At 34.2% G+C, this 25,098-nt stretch overlaps 2 protein-coding genes across 3 annotated transcripts; one reads left to right on the top strand and one right to left on the bottom strand.

The window, feature by feature from the left end:
• Window positions 1-696: 696 nt before the first annotated feature.
• On the bottom strand, window positions 697-8,290 carry mrpl48 (mitochondrial ribosomal protein L48). The gene is given in 8 exon segments (NM_001013281.1): window positions 697-861; window positions 2,436-2,525; window positions 2,617-2,719; window positions 4,946-5,115; window positions 6,461-6,534; window positions 6,625-6,656; window positions 7,955-8,007; window positions 8,164-8,290. Coding segments are annotated over 8 exon segments (624 nt in total). The 5' UTR covers window positions 8,185-8,290; the 3' UTR covers window positions 697-780.
• A 2,738-nt stretch (window positions 8,291-11,028) lies between these two features.
• Window positions 11,029-24,907, top strand: rab6a (RAB6A, member RAS oncogene family). 2 transcript variants are annotated; one of them, NM_001328530.1, is given in 8 exon segments: window positions 11,029-11,302; window positions 14,328-14,386; window positions 14,484-14,537; window positions 17,417-17,522; window positions 20,016-20,127; window positions 20,853-20,946; window positions 21,417-21,483; window positions 23,598-24,907. In NM_001328530.1, coding segments are annotated over 8 exon segments (627 nt in total). In that variant the 5' UTR covers window positions 11,029-11,232; the 3' UTR covers window positions 23,663-24,907.
• The last annotated feature ends 191 nt before the right edge of the window (window positions 24,908-25,098 follow it).

Genomic DNA, 25,098 nt, shown 5'->3' on the forward strand with positions numbered 1-25,098 from the left:
GATTCACAGTGCAAACAGCTCCTGGTAGGAATAACTCGAGTGAACATAAAACAAAGCCGATTAAAACTTTCTTGCTCTGCTCAGCTGCACAGAACACAGCGAGCTCACATAATCCAGCATGCGTGTCGAACTACACTACCCACAACACACTTCGCTATGGACTACAAATCCTGTAAATATTCTATTTCCCCTCTCCTACAACACTAGTGTGCAACTTAAGCAAAACTGATACTAAAATTGTTTTACATTTGGTTTTGTAGTTTGGGCCTAAATAAATGTTTGTTGCCGTTTTTAATCGTTTTAAGTTCATTTGAATGACCATATATAAACCATTTGACATTATTAACGCATTTATTGGGTAAAATTGCTACTTTTTACTGTCATTCAATGTGTTTTGGTCATTATCAATGCACTGTCACTTTAATTGAGCGTGAGCAGCGCGTCAAAAATAGACCCAGCGCCGAAACTATCGCTGCACTGCTGCTTCGGCGACGCTCACGCCTAGCTCTGACGCGCTGCTGCTGCGTGTGGTATGAAAGCTCTAATCTGTTAACATGGACGCCGAAAACACACGCGCTGCTCACGCGCCGCTGACGCTTGCGGTGTGAAACAGGCGTTACATTATCAAATAAACTGATAATGACAGATCAACACAAAAATGATTAAGTATACAGTATATAAAAAAGACATGCATGAAGTTTATTTATTTTTTATTTTCTTAGCAGATTTAATAATTACAATACACATACTTTGCGTAAAAAAGGAGACATTTTCTTTAAATTAATAATTATGAATTTTTGCAAGAAGTTGCTCGAGCTCAGGTCTTGACTTGAAACGGGCCAGGTAATCTTCTTTTGTGTGCTAGAATAAAAAAAAAACACAAGAAAATAAATTAAACCCATGACATTCGACAGGATTGCCACAAATGCAGTCAGACTAGGGCTACACGATTTTGGAAAAATCAAACATTGCAATATTTCTTTAGTTTGCGATATATATGAATCAGAGGTCGCGTTAACCGAATATTTTCTGTCATTGACAGATTTTTTTCAGCAGTGACGGAAATATCTGAAGGTGATCTGTCATTTTGACAGATTGTGCTGAGGGCGATCTATTGTAATTTGTAGCTAATTGTAATTCCCACTTTTTTTGTGAGAAGAAAGTGTGAGAAGTTTCTTTAAACGGCCAAATAGTTGTGATATTATTAATAAAGGGGAAAAAAAGAGGAAGTGATGCGGTGGACGATGAAGAACAACCAGATAAAAATTCTCAGTCGCCGACAGCGGTTATGAGCCAACCAAGGAGGTCAGGTGCTTTGGAGTGCGTTGTGAGCACTGCCGAACGCAGAGGGGTGCAGCAGCAGCTGCGCCCCTGGTGCAGAAGGAGCGCGTGCTGTAGTATTTTTTCCCGGTGAAACGAGTGCTTGCAGGATCGGGAAATCCCACATTCAGAAAATCCAGCAAACTTAGTTCTGATCACAGCCTTAGGAGAATTGTATCCTAACTACAAAACGCTGGCTGAAGTGGCGCTAGTAAATCCGGTCTTTGGTCACGAGAAGTCAACTTTCCGAGGCAAAGACACAGAATTTAATGACAACTGCCTCTGCATCAGTCTCCCTTGATGCGTTTGATTACACACAGGCAAGCATCCAGTTCAGGTCGACGCAGGAGGAAGATATGAGTTAAGGCAGATAGGAGTTTTTGTTTGTTTGTCAAATAAATAAATGAATATTAAAATATGAATGAAAAAAAGTGATTAAAATGTCTGCAAATTAAATAACGATCAATAATAGGTTATGATGGAATTTTTACATCCCTCTCCGTCAAAATGACGGACAATGACAAAGTCTAAAGCGACCTCTGATATGAATACAATTTCATCATTTGACTTAATATCTCTATTTGGAAAGATTTATAATGTTCAATCGATTAGGATGATTCTGCAGTGGGAGTGCATCTTCATAATATCCAATAAACAATCTATAAACTTTTTGGGGTCCATTCGGTCATGTGGTATGTGCTATTTGCAGTGTATTTCTCTATTTCCATGTGTTGTGAGTATTTTCATGCATAACAATCTATAAATAAAATCAAGAAAAATATACAATTAAAATGAAGTGTTTTATCATGTCCCGAGCGTAATGATATTCAAGTACAGTGACTGAATGATAAAAATAATTCAATAAAATTAATTGTAGTTAAGATCAAAAACGGTACAATTTCTTGTACCTGAATGTTTCTAAAATCATTTTACAATCATTATGTCCCGAGTGTAATGATTTTCATGTATAGTAACTAAATGGTAAAAATAAAATTTATTTAATAAAATTTATTTATTATTGCGAGATCGATGCTGAAACGATAAATTGTGCAGCCCTAAGTCAGACAGATTTTAAAATACAAAAATAATATTTTTATACGGTATAATTTTCTGACCTCCTTCAGACAGAGTTGCACCCCCTCAGGCTGGTTCTTCAGAATGACCTCCATAAGTATAGGAAAAAGTGTTGCCTTCAATTCACTTATCTAAACAAACAACACCAATAAATCGATCACACACAACAGGACACATCATATCACGACATATCAAAATTGCACACTTTTGCATTTACTCCACCTGAACAACACGCTCATGGGTCTTCAGTACTGCGTCAACAAACATCTTCATGCCCTGCTCCTGCATCACCATGACCTCTGTGCTTTTCGTAGGCAGGGCATAGCTTTAAAACAAAAACCAGAGATTTAATTAATTTCATTAGTAACTTCAAACTGTTCATAGGACTCGAATTGATGCATAACTATCATCAAACATTTATTTTAAAAGTAAAACATGCATTATTATGTTGTCAGTTTATCATTTAAGGAATATTGAGCTTCCAAAACACCATCAAAACATTAAGAATAGTCCACTCAAATCTGTCAATCATCTTCCAGCTTGACCAATAGTGTCAGCCTGATCGTTACAGTAGCCACGCCCCAAACTGACACTATTGGTCAGTATTTAAGGAGGGTGATGAATAAATGTTATTTATATCGGCATATAACTACACCTTCATCTTTAATATGACTTTGAGATTATGTTTTGAATTTTGGGATGTGTTTGTATCTGTTCTTAAAGGGACAGTTCATCCCAAATTGAAAATTCTGTCATTATTTACTAAGCCCTTCACTTGTTCCAAGCTTGTTTGAGTTTCTTTCTGTTGAGCACAAAAGAAGATATTTTGTAAAATGTTGGAAAACGGGTAACCACTGACTTGTTTTTCCTACTATCGATGGTTACAGGTTCACAACATTCTTCAAAATATCTTCTTTTGTGTTCCACTGAAAAATAAACTCAAAGTTTGGATCCACTTGAGGGAGAGTAAATAGTTTGTACATTTTCATTTGTGGGTGAACTATCACTTAATAAGGATTTTATCAATCTGATCACAAGCGGAGGATGCTGTAAATGAAGCTTTTGAGATGTTTTGATTTTGTCCACATTCAACCAGAGGTAGTCGAAAATACATTTGTCTGAATTGCTTTCTGGTATAGACCTTTTTCATGGCTGCTGCATGGAGGGCGCCATAGCGACCAGCGTCTTCCGGTAGAATGCTAAAAACTTCCGTTTACAGCATGTATAACTGGTAATTTGCGCTCCGAAAATGGGTTTTAATAACGTTTTTAATGGATAACAGAGTGTTTTTTTGACACACAACTTAGAAATATGTCTGTTAAAGCCGTTTTAATCTGTCACATGTGGTTCAAGCGCGTCAGAAATACAAGAAAAACATTCTCCAAGTTCACGTGTCTGCTGTCAGAAATACAGTGTGTGTATGCGTTCCCGACCTGTCAGCTGTTAGCTCAGCGGCTCTTTAACACTCACACACAGAGACACAGAGAGAGAGAGAGAGCAAACCAGAGTACTGGCATGAAACTTAACAGGTATAAAAGTCGTGCAATTTACAAAAATGACCAATAAAAGTCTGTTTTTGATACTCTGCTGGCTGATTTGCTGTTCATTCTAATCGCGAGCCGTTTGTGTTTTATTTCGTGTGTTGTTTTTACCACGATTTGTGTTTTTCTGTCATTTCGAAATGACACTAGCCTATATTTTCACTTTGTCACAGTTATTAAATCAGTGTGTCAGTGGCACAGTACAGGCTACGTGTGTGTGTCAAACATTTTGGTGAATTACATTTGTCTGGGCTGGTTATATATTTGAAATAAAGAGAAAATGTTGACTTTAGCGATGACAAGGCTTCATTTAAACTGCAGAAGATGCCCTCTGACAACGAGGGGGAAATGCCTCACAGCAGCTGTTTTCCATCCTATTAGATCGCATTTCTTTAAATGATCAGTCCAGGAGATGGTGCTGATGGACAACAGTATTAGTTCAAAGAGGATAAAAGCAGGTAAAATAGATTAAAACTATCGTTTCAAAGCTGTCCAAATGTGACTGTTTACACGCATCAGCTGCCGACCGGAAGTTCTTCGCATTCTCCTTGCGCATACACGCAAAGCATAATGGGTAATTTTGCGTTCCAAGAAAAAGGTCCATAGATGCTCAAAATTATGACGTCTACAAAAAGCCACAAAATATCAACTATGATTTACTAACAAATGTCTTATGGCAGATGGGATTTAAACCTTTTGAACTGGTACAGCAGAAAATCTGTTGAAACACAGCTTGAAATCGTAAGTTTGGATTGAAGTTTAAACATAAAAAAACCCCAAAAGTATAGGTTTTACCAGCGTTATTCTTTCTGACACAAACTCACAGCATTTGACGACTGATTCATGCATTATAGACTATATTGAGGAATGCAAACAATTTACATTTTTAATTTCCAAAGCATTCGAAAATCTGAAAAGGTCCACATATTGATAAATAATGTTATGACAACAGTTTTAACCTTATAATTGAATTTTGAATGGAAATTCGAATGGAAAAAAATGTCTCCCACCTTTCGTCGACCTTGATGTCCAAACGTTTGCAGAGATTGTGTATGTATTGGGAATAATGTTCCACTAGGGTCATGTCATATCCAGAAACACACACATTAATCACACCAAACTTTGTGCTTGTTGCTTCTATGATCTCCTTCATCTGCATTTTTTCCTTCTTCTTCTTTTGCTGGATAAATGTAATTCAGCATATATAATTGACAGGCTGTAAAAAACACTGCATAGTAGGGTTGTCACGATACTGGAATTTGTTACCAATTGATACTGAAAAGCTTATCAGTTTACTATCTGTCTGCGGTTACACGCAGTGAACAGCGGTGAGTTGGGTGAACTGATGACCTTCATGGCCAAGCACAGTCATTTCTGTTGAGCACGTGAGAACAATGGCAAATCAGTGCTGTTTAAGAACGTGCTCAACAGCGCTCAAATGTTAGCGGGAAATGGAAGTTTTTAAAATTTCAGTATCGATTGGTACCATACCTTTTAACCCTCCTGTTTTTTCCAGGATTCTCTCATATTTTACAGTTCTATCCCGTTATCATCCCGTAAAGTTATTTTCCCATATTTCTCAGGGTGTTCGGGGTGGCAATAAACAGAGCTGATCCTCCCTTTACGCAACCCATACCGCCGAACCACCAGGGGCCGCTCCTTGCTCTTAAACGCGAGTCTGTTCTGTTCTTTCACTTTGTTTAGGCATGAAAACACTTTGAAATAAAAATTAAAACCGCAAGATTCCCTTTCCTTTTCATTACAAGTGCCGTCTTCACTTCATATGCAAAACAGTAATATAGCAGTGTGTGACTGTCAGCTGACGCGCTCCATAGTGATAAATAGACGATGTTTCCCAAACGGATTGTTTGCGCGATTTGACGTGGAGTGACAGTCTGAGTTTAGGGTGATTGTTTAAACTGACATGTACACATAATTAATAATAATAACATCTAAAGATGTTGATCTTTTTTTCCAAAAACAACTAATTTCGTCCTAAATGAGCATACAAATTAGGAAAGCAATCGAATGCTTTCATTATAATGTTAGATGTGTGCATTTTTAAAGTGACGCCTGGTATTTAATGTAATCAAACGAAAAGACAATCTGAATAAATAAGAGATTCGTTTATTGCTCTTTAATCAGAATGTGTAAGTTATAGAGTAAGGAAACGGCTAATGAGATTTGATAGCTTGATTCTATTTAATTATCACACGTATTAATTTTAATAAGCTGAACTGTTTGCTAATGTATTTGCTGCTAATGTGTACTATTTATTTTTTCTTTTGTAAATATTAATAATAAAACATATTACTGACCATTTAACTGTTTATTTACAATAAAACAGCTCCAAATTAACATATTTAGTAATTAGTAGGAATATTTTAATATTAACCTTATTATGGTGGGCATATTCCGTATTTGCACATCCCAATGTTGACAGGTATGATTGGTACCGAATTCCATTGTCATGACAACCCAACTGCATAGAGTCTGTGTGTGTATATATAAAACTTTCGTCTTACTAGTTTTGGAAGAAATCGCTTATATCTTCCAATACCATGTGTGGGCATTGACCTATACTGTCTGTGTAGAAGACCTGTTAGACACAAAAACACCATTCAGTTAATTATATATGAACGCACACATATATGTGAAAATACAGAATATACAGTATCGTTGCTCTTACCCAAAGGCATTTGTGGAGTCAACACTTGACTTCTGTGATATTGGAAAAAAACATTGATCAAGTTTGGTGATTCATTTTATGTTTACTATACACTTCCTGACAAAAGTCTTGTCATTAATACCAGTTGTAAGAGCAACAAATAATAACTTGACTTCTAGTTGATCATATGAAAAGTGGCAAAAGATAGATTTTTCTGATGAATTATCTGTTGAACTGCATCCCAATCATCCTAAATACTGCAGAAGACCTATTGGATCCCACACGGACCCAAGAATCTCACAGAAATTAGTCAAGTTTGGTGAAGGAAAAATCATTGTTTGGGATTACATTCAGTATGGGGGTGTGCGAGAGATCTGCAGAGTGGATGCCAACATCAACAGCCTGAGGTATCAAGACATTTGTGAAGCCCATTACATTACAAACCACAGGAGAGGACAAATTTTTCAACAGGATAGTGCTCCTTCTCATACTTCAGCCTCCACATCAAAGTTCCTGACAGCAAAGAAGGTCAAGGTGCTCCAGGATTGGCCAGCCCAGTCACCAGACATGAACATTATTGAGCAAGTCTGAGGTAAGATGAAGGAGGAGGCATTGAAGATGAATCCAAAGAATCTTGATGAGATCTTGGAGTCCTGCCATGACTTTATATTCTATACTGTACATTATTTCTATTAAGTGACGAGACGTTTGTCTAAGCAAAGTCAGACCTTATCGTCCTAATTAAATAATTAAAAATTAAGGCATGATCATATTTTATTGTGGTAAAACAAGTGTAATCTAGAGGCTTTTGCCTTTCATATAAACCACTTCTGATACCAAATGATCAACTAGAAGTCAAGTTATTATTTGTAGTTCTTGAAACTTGGATAGGTGACAAGACTTTTGTCAGGGGGTGTACTGTAAGCATTAGTCCATTTTAGAGTAACTGTTTTCCACTTTAATGTATTACAGGTGTATTTTATTCCTTTTAATCAAGCAAATATGCTGATTTGTTGCTCAAAATATTTTGGAAAAGCATTAATGTTGGAAACTTTTCATATTGCTGTATCAGTTTTGATATATTACCATTAAATAAAAATAATTAACACATTTCATTAATCAATTAATTTATAATGAATGAATGTTTTTAATGACTATTATACTAAAACGATTACTACTGACAGATGAACATTAATAATAAGAATAGAGCAGGAAATCAGCATAATAATGTTTAAAGAAAGACTGCAAAGATTACGTTTTAAAATATTATCACTTAATAATAATATTTCATAAAATAATCTAATACATTTATTTAAAAAATTATAACAATGCAATATAAACTGACACTTACTGTACGGATGAAGCGACACACACTAGCGCCCGTGCGTTCTGAAGCCGCAACACCTTATGAAAACAATAACACACACAAACAGTTATGATTTTGTAATATTGCAAACAACAATTAAAACGTACAGCTCTTACACTTTGACCTTGGGACATATTAACAACACATACTACTGAAAACCACCAAGACTAAAACGCCAAACTGTAATACTGCACCTTATTCAATAAAGAGTTCATAGTTTCGCGTCGACGATGCTGCAGTAAAACTGCAAATAAGCAGCCAGAATCTGTAAATATCAGTCCGAAAAGCGCATGTACAGCTCCTGATCTTCTTCGCTGATGCGAGGAGGTGATTTTACGATCATTCAGCAGACTGTTTCCCCCTGTTGGAGGCGACAGTTAATACTTTTAGAATTACACGAAAGACTGAAAAACAAATCCATTTGCATTCACAATCTTAATCTCACATAGTAAACCTGCCTTTGTGGTCTTTATTAAAGATATGGAGAATTACATAAAGTTGATTTCAAGATCGACTAATAAGAAAGCTTTAAAAAATATGCTCTGCTTTTAAAATATTTATATACGTAATCTTAATTTGACCCTTGTATTTGCAATAACCTTTAATGTTTTTTCTTCCCCCTCTCTCTCTTCTCTTTATTTCTTATATTGGTATTATTTTCTCTATTGTTTCATACTGTACTGTTATGGGGCGAAGCGGTGGCGTAGTAGGAAGTGCTGTCGCATCACAGCAACAAGGTCACTGTTTCGAGCCACGGCTGGGTCAGTAAGCATTTCTGTGTGGAGTTTGCATGTTCTCTCTGTGTTCGCGTGGTGCTCAGGTTTCCCCCACAAGTCCAAAGACATGCGGTACAGGTGAATTGGGTATGCTCAATGTGTATGTGTGTGTATGAGTGTGTATGGGTGTTTCCCAGTGATGGAAGGGTATCTGCTGCAAAAACAAATGCTGTTGGCGGTTTATTCCGCTGTGGCGACCCCAGATTAATAAAGGGACTAAGCCAAAAAAAAAGGAATGAATGAATGTACTGTTATGGATGTTCCGTGTTTCAGTAATAAAAAGCACATTCACTATATTTCCATCCACATTAATAATAATAACAATACAAAATTATATAATTCAAATAAATACCAAAAATTAACAAATAAAATAATTTATAAAACAATAAGCAGCAGGGAAGTTAAAGTTCTCAAAATATGAAACCAAAATCCTCTAATAAACTATATAAATAACTTGCTTTTTGACTTTTCATCTCTCTTAATGTCTTAAATTATATCACAAATTCTGCTTTAAACACTGATCTTAGGAAATAAAAAAAAGAATACTTTATTCATTCATTCATTTTCTTTTCGGCTTAGTCTCTTTATTAATCAGGTGTCGCCACAGCGAAATGAACCGCCAACATATCCTTCATATGTTTTACGCAGTGGATGCCCTTCCAGCTGCAACCCATCACTGGGAAACACCCATACACTCTCTGTTGTTTATTCAATTCAACTATAACACATGTTTTTGGACTGTGGGGGAAACTGGAGCACCCGAAGGAAACCCACATCAACACTGAAAGAACAGGCAAACTCCACACAGAAATGCCAACTGGTCCAGTTAAGACTCGAACCAGCGACCTTCTTGCTAAATTACAATTATGAACATAAAATTTTAATAATATAAACAAATAATTTGTTATATATCTTTTTTTGTCCTTAAATATTAAACAAACTTAATAATTTCCCATGAGAAGAGCAGTTTTACAAGTATCAGCGTGATCCTGAGCAACTTCCATAAACTTAATTAAGGCCTGTCATCCAGTAACAATGCTGTTCATTCATTCATTTATTTTCTTGTCGGCTTAGTCCCTTTATCAATCCAGGGTCGCCACAGCGGAATGAACCGCCAACAATGCTGTCTGTCTATCTATCTATCTATCTATCTATCTATCTATCTATCTATCTATCTATCTATCTATCTATCTATCTATCTATCTATCTACACACACACACACATATATATATATATATATATATATATATATATATATATATATATATATATATATATATACATATATATAAATATAAACTCACAGAATTCACAGAGGATGACATGGCATCTACAAAATAAATATACATGATATACAAAATAAACATGGCAGCTGCAAAATGAAAATGTACACCATACACACATAATAAATATTACAATTATTAATCCATTAAGTTTATTTACCTTGTTTTAAATAATATACACAGTTTATTATAGTAATTATTATTGTGTATTTTTTGTCTGTCACTTATTTTTTTTTATTTATTTTAAATTTTATAGGCAACAAGGCCTCACAGCAAAAAGGTGGCTGGTTTAGGCCCCGGCCGGGTCAGTTGCCATTTTTGTGTGGAGTTTGCCTGTTCTCCCTGTGTTGGCGTTGGGTTCCTCCGGGTGTTAGGGGTGCTTCCTTTCCCCTCTTTTCTCAGTCATTTATTGTACATTTTATTACTTGATAATATACTAATAATGTAAATGTACTCCATATGTTATTCATAGTTAAAGTGCTTTGGCAATACTGTATAAAAATGGTAATGCCAATATAGCACATTGAACATATATCTAAACTGGCATCAGCATATAATAATTTAATCCTGACCACAGTTCAAGGGTTAACTGAACGCGATGATGCAGAATAGTGACGCCAGCAACGTGACGTGGCGCTTGAAAAGCTCAACCTAACCCTGTTTGTCGTCCCGCCTAGTTTTCATATATGGGCACCATTCCGCTTACTCACAGTAAATACAAATTTCCCCACAAACAAAATGCACTTAAATATTTTTTATTTTCTATAATTTAAATACGAAAGCAAAATGACTAGTTGAGTAAAGCTGCTAAATTTACATTCCACTAATAATAAATACATCAATGAAAATGTAACGCTCAATACATATAAATATGCAAATTACAGATTAAATGATTGTGATACTGAGAAGACATCTATATATTTTATCTAATAAATAATTTCATCAATTTGACGGAACGCCGTGATTAATAAAAGATTCATTGTAATCTTTTCTTATTCAATAGGCTAGCTCAGCTGTCAATCACTTCTCTGAGTGTCATGCTAGGTTGCGGCGCAGAACTGGGCCTGAATAGGCGGCTGAGAGTCTCGAACTGAACCGAGTTGGAGAAACCTGGATACTAACAGCTTTATTTTCTTGTTTAGAACATTTTAATAGTTAAAACAACAAGTTTAAACCAACATTACGCCTAGTGGAACCGGCAGCATGTCTGCAGCAGGAGATTTCGGCAACCCGCTCCGCAAATTCAAGCTAGTTTTTCTGGGAGAGCAGAGCGGTGAGTCCCGAACCGAACCAGATCTAACGGTTCTATTTTAAACATCTTTCTTAAGTCTGAATGTGATGTATAAAACGTGAACATATAAGTGTCTTACAGTATGAGTAAATTTATGAATCTGTAAATCTATTTATCTATCTATCTATCTATCTATCTATCTATCTATCTATCTATCTATCTATCTATCTATCTATCTATCTATCTATCTAATAATGTGCAATATTTTGTAATATGATAAGACACTCGGTGTACTAAATATCTGAAATATTATAGTGTCTCTGAGTGTGCTGGAATGTGTGTACATATCTGGTTGTCTTTTATGCTCATAGGTATAGTAAAACATGTCAAAACAACTACTTTTGATTTACAGTTGAAGTTGTATTTGCTAACATAAGTTAGTTATGATGGCTGTTGTCTTCCGATAGCAACTGATATCAACAGGTTTGTTTTGGGACAGGGTTTTCAAATTAGGGTCCTGGTAAGGCAAAAAAGTTTAAATTAATGACAAATAATAAATTAATAATTTATTTATTTAAATGAATGATGATGCAATTTATGGAGATGACTATAAAATGGATAATCTTAAGATGAATATACAAATATAAAGGCATAGCAATATATGTATATAATTTATTAATTATAATATAACATAATTGCTTAAATACATAAGATGCAAATAATCTAGACATTTATTTAAACGAATTAAAAATTAAAAAGCATAATTCTGATTAAAATAAATAAATGGAAATAGATTAAAAAGTAATTAAGTATGAATAAATGTATACGTGTTTAATAATAAGTAGAATTGTTTTTATAATGCACCAACATATGTAAAAATAATTCATAAAGTAAATGATTCATTAATAATTGATATAAAATATTTAAATATATATTTTTTACATTATTAGAACCTAATATATAGAAGATACTAAATACTGGATCAATGCCTGTTCAGATTTTACAACGTTACAATTGTAAACACTTAAGTCCCTTTTTAAACTGCATTTCGTATTCATTTCACAGTGTATTTTTGTCTCTCTCTGCTGTGTTAACATGATATTCTCAAGTTTGACTGAGAGCTTTTGTTGGTGACGTGCTGAGATTTTCTGTATCGTTTAACCACTGAACACTCATATTTCAAACTTGTGAGCACATGCACGCGTTCATAAGTGATAAAACACCAACAATGCCTATTAAATACTGCTTAAGTCTGAATATAAGAGCTACTCCCCTTTCTGAAATATCTGTCCCACACAGTGTTTCACTGGACACCAATTTCACAAGTCATTGGGCAAGAATTCAAAAGTACATCTGCAGCATAAAGCATAAACAAAGATTATGTGGCATTATTTTGTAAACATCTTTCAGACTAGACTTCTGAGGCTTTATGCTTGAGGCTTTTCTGAAATTTGAATAGGAAAATAAACATTGCAAACTGTTTGCATATTTACAGACACCATTGCATGTGTTGTTCATGGTCTCCTTTTAGATAAATCTATCACGTGTCATGAGAAGAGTCTGATGTAAATAAGATTTGAATGCACAGAAAATTTTGATAGTTTCGATAGATATTGAAAGATTAAATTTTAGACTAAATTTTAGACTAAATGTTGATAGTTTTGATAGATATCTTGCAATGTCAATGTTTTTTCCAATATTGTGCAGCCCTAATATTAGGTAATGTTATTTTTTTCTGTTATTACCTCTAGTAGTGTGCTAAAACCGTAGGCAGTTACATCCACGTTTTATTAAATGGAGTTAATAATAATAACCAGTTATAACTAAAATTAACATTTAGTGTAATACATCTAGCTTTTTCTCACTGTTGATTTTAACGCATTAAGGTTTACCAGTGAGACTTCTGTAAAGTGTTAGCTATTGTACTTTATAGTCCTTGTGCAATTTAATTTGGTTGAAACATTTGTGTACTCTGATTATGTATATACATTATGTGTTTATTGTTATTATTATTACTGCTAAAGTATTTTTCAGCTTAGGTCAACATTGTGATAATACCGTATATAGTCAGAAAACTACAGCAAGTAATTTCAGCCACTGCACGATATTGGAAGAATCTGTTCCTGCGATTTATTTTATTTTTCTGCAATTAAATTTTGCAATATAAATACAGTTTTCTTTGACAGTTTGAATAGTTTGAGGGTTTTCTGAGGAGTCTAACAGTTAATTAAATATAGTAATCACTATAGGGGCTACATGATATTGGAAAAAACTGGCGTCGCAATATTTTATATTCCTGCAATGTTGAGTATAAGTTTAACAGATGAAATGAGTAGCTCTATTTGGATAGAATTAATCCATTTAGGATAGTTTAGGATGAAAATAGGATGATTTTGTTGTGGCGTGCAGTGATAGATGCTGTAAATAATTTAAATAAATGCTTCATTGTTTTTCTGAGACTCTAACAGTGTTCAGGTACACAAGTTAAATATGTAAAATAAATATCACTTGATTTGTTGTGAGAATTACAAAATTTTTTATAGCATATATATAATTTAATAATCTTTCCTGAAGTTAATTAACTTTAAACCATCTTGAAATGCGTTCACAGTTACATCTTTAAAACACATGCAAATTAGATGTTTTTTGGTAACTTTATGAACTCTAAAGAAGAATTAAGTCCAGATTGATAGTTTTTACTTAAAACAAGCCAAATTATCTGCCAGTAGGTGAATTAAAATACTCTAATGTTTGCTTTGAAATGTAGATATTTAGGCAAGAAACACAACAAAAATTCAAAGAAAAAAAATAACACTTTATATTTTTTGCATAAATCGTATATATTCTGTATAAATACAGCAATTAAATGTATTTGTGTAGCTCCTGGTGAACTATAATTCAGACTGAACATTGCACATCTTGTGATGTGTCTTTTGTGGATGCGCACTTTGGGATATCAATGCTGTATTGATATATTGTGCAGCCCTAATCGCAACGATCAAATTTGATACCGGCAGAAGCCTAATCTAATGTTTTAGTAGTAACATGATCATTTTTGATTTTGCAGTGGGAAAGACGTCGTTGATTACCAGATTTATGTACGACAGTTTCGATAACACCTACCAGGTAAGTGATGTTGTTTGTTCTCAACTTTAAATGTTTCTGATCAGTTGTGTGGTTTGGCGTGCTTCATCTCTAATGTTTTGTTGCTTTTAATTTTCAGGCCACGATAGGAATTGATTTCTTGTCGAAAACCATGTATCTTGAGGACAGAACAGTAAGTAATTTATTTTTCACTCTAATAGAAAATGCATATGGCTTTAACTGTTTAAAATATACTAAATGCATGAAATTATCATAGAGATATTAAGAAATGACTGAGGGATTTGATAATCTTTTTGTAAATTAAAGTGAATTTGTTTATTTAATGGAATTGATATTTTCTTTTCTCGTTCTTCAGAACATTATTTGTATATAATATTATATGTTAAGTTTCTTTGATTTCTGCCACACTCTCTGAAATGGTTTTAAAGTTGTAAGTGATAAATAATTGTTTCAGTGCATTGTGTTTTAGATGTATAGTAATTAGGGATGTGCAATCGTAAAAAAAGTCTATTGTTTCATATTATTATGCTCTTGTTTATTTTGTGGTGTCACAATGTACATTTCTTATGTTAATACTTTTTTCATAGTTCATATAAACACAATATTACAAGTCAGAAACATAAAAAAAATCTTGAAAGTACAATGTTTACATTTTGCATTTTATTTAGCGATGATGTTGATTTTATTTATTTGCTTTTTACGTTGAACTTTTTATCATTCGTTTTTGAAAAGTGTTTATTTTATTGTTATTTAATTTTTTTAAAGTTCTAAATAAAGCTAGAAATATGATCACATATGAACGAGTGATTTTTCTATCATGCTTTATAATGTAAATCAAAATAATATTACATGCGGTTTAAATATAAACTATTAATTAATTACATTGACAGAAATGGTACTGAATTTGAGATGATTTATTTTGTGATATAAGACTATTGTCATATATATCCCAAACACGATGTCTGGGAGATAAACTCGTATATCTAGAGTCACTTGAGAAGTTTTCACCGCTTTACTTAAGAAAAATCTGCTGTCAGATACTAGCTGATATTGAAAGATGAAAAATGATCAAATAAAAGATTATTTAAAATAGCATATAAATGTTTCATTCATTGTTTTCTTTGAATGTTAAATGTTGTTTTAAACCTTTGATATTTGGAAATGTCTATAAAAGTCAAAGATGAAGTGCGCAAAGAGAAACTCCTGTGCCTTTCTCCACCTGTTGTGTCCATTGCCCCAGCCTCTTTCTCTTTTCTCTTTCACTCTCTAGTTATTTGTTCATACATGTTTGTTTCCTTTTATAAAGAATTTCTCTCATTTAATTTTTTTTTATTTTGTATAATTATGTTTTATTCAGAAGATCTGCTGTCCTGATAATATGGCCAAACCCTGGCCCATACCTTAACCCTACTAACATTTGAATACTTTACTAACAATAGACTTAAAGGGTTAGTTCACCCACTCTTTAATCACTCTGGAGCTGTTTTACCACAATATGCATGCTCAGAAAAACCATAAAAAGGTAATTTATAAAAAGGTCTCTTGCTTATGGCTGTTTTATACAATGGCTGCAACTAGATCTGCAATAAAAGTATAGTTCACCCAAAAATAAAAATACTCACTCTCCACTTGACCAATCCTGTTTGAGTTTACAAATGCAGATAAAAAAACACAAATTGATTTCCATAGTATTTTTTGTTCTTACTATATATGTCAATGACAGCTTTTCCCAACATTTATCAGTATATCTTATTTTATGTTCAACAGAATTTTTGTGGAAGTTTTGTTCATGCCATATTTAAAATTAATGATGATAATTCATATATAATTATATAGTTTGTTAAGTCTGTGGCACTAGTAAAGCAGTTATCAATACTAAAGGAAGAAATGTTATTAGACCTTTAGAGAAAAAAAAAATGATGCTTTACTTTTGACTTAAACCCATACCTAATAAAACCAATAAAGTGAATGGTTTTACCAATCCTTTGGCCCTTTTTTGTAAATAATTTTCAAATATACAGTTGAAGTAAATATTATTAGCTTTCCTTTTAAAAAATATTTAACAAATGATGTTTAAAAGAGCAAGGATTTTTTTACAGTATTACCTATTATGTTTTTTTATTGAGAAAGTCTTCAGCTATAGTAAAAGCTGTTTTACATAAAATAAGACATTTTAAGGTCAATATTATTAGCCCCCTAAAGCAATATTTTTTTCAATTGTCTACCCTGAGCACGCTTGCGTCATCAATGATGCAATTGTTCGGTTAGGACAAGAAGCGCTCTTGCTCAGTACAATGGAGATGGCTTTAATTGTATTGTTTTGTATTCATTTAAGTCAGTGACGCAGTCAATTATTTTGCTGAACAGATCCACAACTTTTGACGCTCATAAATGTTCATGAAAGTCATCATGCTGCAGGTATTAGGAGGTTTGCTGAAGGTGTAGCTGACGTGCCGTGAGGGGTTTGTAACTTTAGTAAATTAGGACAGTAGTTCTTGTTCATTGAAAAGTAAGATTGATTAGTAAATCCATATGAAACAGCCTCTAAAAGTGACGTTGCGTCTTCAGTTTCGGGCTCAGGCGCACTTTTAGTACACTACTAGCGTACCTTGCCAAAGCCCAACCGATCTGCACTTTAAGCTGAATACTAGTATCTTGAAAATATCTAGTAAAATATTATTTACTTCATTTATTAAAACTATCATGTTTAAAAATGTGTGACAAAATATTTTCATTAAGCAGAAATTTTGTAAAAAAATATACAGGGGGGGGGGCTAATTTTTCTGTAGGGCTAATAATTCTGACTTCAACTGCATATCTTTTGTAGTCAGTAAAAGGAGGACTGAATTTACATTGACGGGTGAACTACCGCCAGCATTTAACAGTCTCAAATACATTGTCCATTTTGCTTTCACCCATTCCTTGCATTTTTATTTTCTATTCTGTTTTTTTCTTCCTATACATCATCTTTTCCTTTTAAACATTTAATTTCCTCCTTTTTTTCCTTTTTACTCTGGTTCCTTTTCTTTTGTTTGTTCTCCATTCACACAGATCAGGCTGCAGCTTTGGGACACAGCAGGACAGGAGCGTTTCCGTAGCCTCATTCCCAGTTACATCCGAGATTCAGCCGCTGCTGTTGTAGTTTACGACATCACAAGTAGGTATCAGAGACTCAGTGTGCGTCCAGTTCCCCTCCTCTTACCTCTTCCTCTTCCCCTTTCTCCCCATCTCTCTCTCTCTCTCTCTCTCTCTCTCTCTGCTGCATCTCTGGTGCTAAAATGTTTGGTCAGGTGCGGCTGCAGCTTTGGGACACAGCAGGACAGGAGCGTTTCCGCAGTCTGATTCCCAGCTACATCCGGGACTCGACGGTTGCTGTTGTAGTCTATGACATCACAAGTGAGTGTGGATCCTCGGCGGGAGATCTTGAGGAAGAGGAAAGATGTCTGTCATCTCAACGCAGTCTCTCCTTTTCTGTCTCTCATTCTATTTGTTTTGTTTGTTTGTGATTCCATCTTTCTTGTCTTATGTTTGTGGGACTTGTTGTTTTTTCTTTGCTTTGCAGTTTGGTGCTAAAGTGGAGCGCTAGACACCTTTGTTTTGTTTCGTATTTGAGCTTACATGTTAACAGATCTTCATTAGTTAATAAAAGGGACATAATAGTCGTTTTTATGAAGATGAATTTAAAAACAAGCTAAACACAGCGGAATGACCAATAAAAATATTAAAGAGCAGTATATTTTTGCAGTTGTGATCAGTGTTAAGGGTGACGGATTACCCGCTTCGAATGTTATCACTCGATTGAATGGCCGTTATCAGTGGTTATCATATCAGCTAATGGATATGAACTAGTAGGCTCAGAAGGCTGTTATCATCCATCAACATGGTTAATCAGCTATACTTATAGAGAAGACTCAAGATCTGTTTCTACATTACTGTGATTGTTGGGGTAGGAGTAGACGTTAATAAAATACAATTAATAGGAAATTTGTTAAATAATATTAATAATTCTTGTGGTTAATCGGCTTTACTAATAGAGGAGACTCCATATCTGTTTTTTACAACACTGTGATGGTTGGGTTTGGGTAGATGTTCATAAAATACAATTAATGTGAAATTTTAAAATTAATATAAATTATTCTCGTTAACTTCCGGCTGAAGCCATATGTGATCTACTGCTGACTAACCATGTGGATGGATAACAGCCTTCTGAGCCTATCAGTGGGTTCAGACAGCCCCTACTGACCTATATCTATTAGCTGATAACCACTAATAATGCCCCTTCAAATGAGTGATAACATTCAAAATGGCTAAACAAATTCTAAGTTACATAATAATATTACTTTTCTAAGTAAAGTAATGGATTACTTTTAAAAATTAGGTAATAATATTTGAGTTTCTTTACATTTTAACAAAATCCAAGTTACTTTTTATTTTTATTACTTTGCTTTTAAAAAAAGATAATTGTTGAATTAAAATGAACAGTCAGAATGTGCTCGGCACAGACAGAAACCAAGATGATTCTGGCTTACATTTCTGGGATAGAAGTGTTTTCATTATTTTTAACACTTGGAAGAATATGAAAAGGGGATTATCTCAATGGACAGTGACTTTTACTTCACAAATAAAACAAAAAGTACAAAAGTAGCAAACACATTTCTTTAAACTTGCATTAATCTGTATATACGGCATGTATAGCACTGCGGTCAGGAAATTCTTAGAAGATAACATTATCATACGATATTATTTTTGATGTGTTTTTTTTTTAAAGGTAAACGAAGGTTATGCAGTGTATTGTTAATAGTTTCTCCATTTAAAAAAAAAAGAAAAAAACTGAAAGAGATCAAGCCTCAGCCATGCAAGAAATATTTACTCAAAAGTAATGTAATGCATTACTTACCATAAAAAAGAAACTAAGTGACGCAACTACTTTTTATTGGAGTTATTCAATGCTGTGCTTTCAAAAGTAAATTTCCTCAACACTGGTTGTGATCAAAAGTAGAAATATACACTTCTTACAAATACCAAACATTTTTTGTGTTTTTTTTATAATTGCTTGAAATATTAAATGATATGTTTCTGTTATGTGTTCACATAATTCATTTGTAAATGGCCAAAAGGAATTTAAAGGCCATGCAAGTTATTACTTATTTTGGGAAAGGGAAATGCCAAGTCCGGGTAGAGACGCAATTACATGCAAACCATTAAAAATGATGTTGTTATTTTTTTTAATTTTAGTAGAATGATTCTGGTCCTTGATGATTTATAAAATGTAAATAGCTAAAAATTCACAAACAAAAAACTAACTAGCGGCATTTTGAAGTTAAAAATAAAAAAAGATAGAGGCAGAATAAAATTAATATTATTTACAACATGATTACCTTTCATCCAGAGCTTGCCAAATAGTTTTGTGCTTTTTCCAGTTTTCATGTTTGGCCACTACTGTAGCGTTGGTTTTCTTGATTCTTTTCCTGTGATTTACATTAATGAGCACAGAGACACTTGAAGCTTTTGAAACTCCTCCTTTCTGTCCTCTTATTTTATCGTTCTGTTATTTTTCTTCTTTGAGTTACCTTCATGTTCCTGGGATTCCCCCACAAACCCCTGAGGTTCACCTTCATAATTAACCCATTTTCTCTAAAATCCCTGACAGATGTCAACTCATTCCAGCAGACCACCAAATGGATCGATGACGTCCGAACGGAAAGAGGAAGTGATGTCATCATCATGCTAGTGGGAAACAAAACAGATCTTGCAGACAAAAGGTTTGTTTAAATGGTCACATCTTTATGGTTAGAAAAATAATTATCTAAAATTAAATAGAGATGATGGAAAAAATAATGACTTTTTAACTTATTATTTGTAGTTTTCTAACAACATATTCACTGATCTAAAATGATGCTGTTTTTTTGCTGAATATCTCATAGATATAGGATCTCAGAAAAAGTATTAATTTAAAAGCGTTAAAAATTTCTAACAAAGAAATGTTTAAAAGGAGCAAATATTTGAGACGGTTGTCACCTTGTCAGTATCAGATGCCCCTTGGACACCACATTGTCACTAAATTTCATTTATTAAATTTATTCATTTATTTCATTCCCTAAATGCTGTGTAAAAGGCAACGCTGGATGTTTGCACAATACCATAGTTTAAGTGAACAAAAATAATTTCATAGATGTTTTAGAAGTGACACTATAACCCAGGGGTCAGCAATCTCGGTTCTGGAGGGCTGGTGTCCCTGCAGGTTTTAGCTCCAACTTGCCTCAACACACCTGCCTGGATGTTTCACGTATACCTAGTAAGACCTTGTTCAGGTGTACTTTATTAGGGTTGGAGCTAAAATCTGCTGGAAACCGGCCCTCCAGGAACAAGTTTGGTGACCACTGCTATAACCTTTACCTTAAACGCTTTGTCAATCTGCTCAAAATAGTTATAAAATAAAGCTATTGGGAAATGGTAATTAATGACATTTATTTTTTGATCATTTCAGGCAAGTGTCTATCGAGGAAGGAGAAAGGAAAGCCAAAGAACTGAATGTAATGTTTATTGAAACTAGTGCTAAAGCCGGATACAACGTCAAGCAGGTGAGTGCAACAGAACTTTTAATAGGATTGAATGTTAATAAAAATATGACGGTCATATTATGCTCTTCTCATATTATAATGTGGTGTATGACATATTAATATGGTATTGTTTCAGGCCAAAACACCACAGGTCATTTCTTATACTCCAAGTATGGATCTCTTTAAATGCAAATGAGCTGTATCTCCCCGCCTCCTTTTTGTAGTTTTAAAGCCTTGTCAGTTCAAACTCCTGATAAATGGCTTGCAGCTATTAAATAAACACAAAGTTGTCAAACCGACCCTAAAAAGACTGTTAGTTATGTCTGCACTAAAGGAAGTTGTAATTATCTAAGCAACAATATAACCATTTTAATGGTTGAACATCAGTGTCTTCAGAAGTGTCCACAAGATTAAATCTTTTTTTAAAATGAATGCAATACATCTCAAGCACACAGTTTTTAGTAATATTGGCTTGTTTTTGTCACCTCTAGCTTTTCCGCCGTGTAGCAGCAGCCCTTCCTGGTATGGAGAGCACACAAGACAAGAGCAGAGAGGACAGTATCCTTTGCAAATATATGCATGCATTTATATATTTAACTGAGGTATAATCGCTTGCAGTGTGGTGTTGTGATTGTTATATTTACCATAAAAATATATACATTGGGTGGCACGATGGCTCAGTGGTTAGCACTGTTGCCTCACAGCCAGAAGGTTGGCATGGGTTTCCTCCAGGTGCTCCGGTTTCCCCCACAGTCGGAAGACTGTGGTATGGGTGAATTGATTAAACTAAATTGACCATACTGAATGAGTGTGTGTGTATGACTGTTTCCTAGTACTGGGTTGCGCCTGGAAGGTCATCCACTACGTTAAAACATATGCGTGAATAGTCGATGGTTCATTCCACTGTGGCAATCTCTGAAATAGAGACTAAGCCGAATATGTGTGTGCATATACCTATACACATTAATAACAGGATGTAAGAAAAGAGATAATATCTCCCCTCTCCCATGATCAGTTTCTTTTGTCTGTCCCTCGGTCTTACTGCAAATCAAAAGGTGATCAAGCTTTCTGTGTTGCGGCCCCAAGGCTCTGGAACAGTCTCTCTCTAAACATTAGGATTTCTCCATCAATGGATGCCTTTATATTTAACTTAAAGACTTATTTTTACTACCCTTGTCTTTGAGTGATGCATGTGTGTAATTTCATATCTGTATTTCTAATTATTACATATACAGTTGAAGTCAGAATTATTAACCCCTCTGTTTAATTTTTTCCCCAATTTCTGTTTAACGGAGAGATTTTTAACACATTTATAAACATAATAGTTTTAATAACTCATCTCTAATAACTGATTTATTTTATCTTTTGCCATTTGGGGCTAATAATTTTGTCCCTAAAATGTTTTTTGAAAAATTAAAAACTGCTTTTATTCTAGCCGAAATAAAACAAATAAGACTTTCTCCAGAAGAAAAAATATTATCAGAAATACCGTGAAAATTTCCTTGCTCTGTTAAACATCATTTGGATAATATTTAAAAAAGAAAATATAATTCAAAGGGGGGCGAATAATTCTGACTTCAAATAAATAGTTCAAAATGTTATATTTTTACACAGTAAACAGCTAATTATAGGTGATTATAAACACCTATATTCACCATATCACATAAATTAGCATGCCAAAAATAAAATATTTCCATTTATTTGCTTGGCAATTTAACATGAAACTTGACTGTTACATAAAAATAACAGGCTAATTAACAAAATGGGATTTAATTGCCAAACAAGTAAAATAAATAATATATTTTTAATATAATGAAAATGAAAGAGCCAAAGACTGAATCCAGCTCTTGAATAAAACGTGCTATAGTAATATGTGCAAAGATGTAATCACTCCAATTTCTCCTCGGAGTCAGATTTTAATACACCTGAGCATTGAGCACAGATGACTTTATGAACAAAACGGTGCAGAATAAAAAGACAGATTGTGGCGGTGAGTGTAGAACCCCTATACAGGATTCAGTGACTGGCACACCTCTCCCCCTGCTGCTGTGAAGGCTGTCAGATAAGATATGTGTGTGTCTGTGTGTGGTGATGGCCTCCACGTGCGCTCGCTATAATCAATAGGAATATTCCGATCAAACTGAATACAATCTTACATCAACAACACATGAGACGCACAATAACAAATAATCATATTAGATTACAAATAACCCAAGGAGTTGTTTTGCACTTGTGCATCGCTGCTATTATGTTTACACATGTAAAATTCAAACATACCTACAATGATAAGGAATATAGTTACTTACTGAGTTAATAAAGCACAGCATGAAGAAATGACGGACTTTGAAGAAATAAACTCTGTGAGGAAAGCGATAACGATTTGGCCACCTATATATTGTGCATCTCTCAATTTTATTTTGTAGTACAGCGCTTTGGATCAACTATGGTTGTGTAAAATTGTGCTGCATAAAGTTTGCCTTGCCTATATTACTACAAAATGTAATGATGAATAACAGTAGGACATTTTCACCCATATTTCGCTATTTTATTTTCATCTTATTTGAAAACATTACATTAAATGTGTAGTGAAAAAAAGCTCTTTCACTCGCACGTTTTGCTCTGTAAATCCACATGAAACCATATTAGTTTTCCTTGATTGCTTTTCCCCCCAGTGATCGACATAAAATTGGAAAAGCCACCAGAGCAGCCGGTCAGCGAAGGCGGCTGTTCATGCTGAGGCTTCAGTCGCTGTTTCTGTGCCGTGTCTCTTACTGTCGCTCTTTCAGACGCTCTTTATTCGCACTCACAGCATCTCTCTGGATAATCTGCAGAAGCTCCGACCACATGGAGGGAGTACGACACTACCTGCCAATCACTCTTGTTACCGCTGACCCAATCAGATGACTTTAAATCCAAAAAGCACAACATTGGATGTGTTTGCCGTAGCTTTTCTATCAATCCTTTCCATTTATCGTACACCTTTTGTGGTGTTTTGTTGTTTTTTTTCCGCTCAAGAACACTTTATAAAGTGTTGTTTTTGTCCTTGTTTCCTTTTATGTGAGTTAATTCTTGTATTACTGTAACTATGGCATGAATTGGAACAATTTGAGAAATAAATGAATATACAGAACGAATATGAGAAGGATATCCAGATCTGAATGTGCGAGGACTCGGAGCTGAACATCGCTTTGGATTCATGGTGCGGAGATGGACGAAATGTTTACAGAGCCAGTTTTTGGGAATATCCAAGTCTAGATTTCATCACGTGGCGTTACATTTTTAACGCTGTTGATGTTTCTTTAAGAAAGGAAAGTGTAAAAAAAACAAACCATTTGGGAGGAATAAGTGCTGCTTTTAGCTCGGTCGCTAGTCAAGCATTGCATTTTTTTTCTTAGATGCTGTTTTATGAGCATTAGAGAGTCGATAACTTAGCCACAGAGAAATACCGTTATTGTAAAGAAATATTATGTATATTAAGGGAAGTATCAGATTCGATTTAACTGATGATATGCAGGCATTGCCTTTAATGGTTTGATTTATTGAGCTTCCATTTGTTTGTTTTTCATTAGCATTGTAAAGTTTGATTTATTGTAATAATGACACACTAGTTATGGTTTGTTTTCTTTTTGATTTGATCAACCATGAACCCTAATATTTATTTGTGAGGTCTTTTGTTTTTAAGCACTGTTTGGTTCTTCATAACTGATAGAGACGTGTAAATTTTCTGGTCCAAAGCAGCTGCCATGTTTGTTTTTAAATGTACAATGATAAGTTTCCCCCTTGACACACTTGATCGAAATGCTTTTAAGATCTAGTGCATTTATTGTGTTTTTTTTTCTCTCTCTATGAAACGGTCTCGTACATTTCGAAATTATTTTAACTTGACCTGGCAGCGCTGCTTGACGTCCATTGCTCATTATTTGCACTGCTAAAATTGAACACCATCTTGAGAAATCATAATAAAAAGTTGTATTTAGCAATATTGTTTTGTTTTTGCTTGATAAATTATTTGCATATTGTGTTTTTGTCTGTATATTTAAAGGGTTAATTAGCAAGAACTCAGATTATCTGTTGATCTGCATCCCAATCATCACAAATACTGCAAAGACCTATTAGAACCCACATGGACTCAAGATTCTCATAGAAATCGGTCAAGTTTGGTGAAGGAGAAGT

This window comes from Danio rerio, chromosome 10, assembly GCF_049306965.1.
Source record: "Danio rerio strain Tuebingen ecotype United States chromosome 10, GRCz12tu, whole genome shotgun sequence".
NCBI classification, from domain to species: Eukaryota; Metazoa; Chordata; class Actinopteri; order Cypriniformes; family Danionidae; genus Danio; species Danio rerio.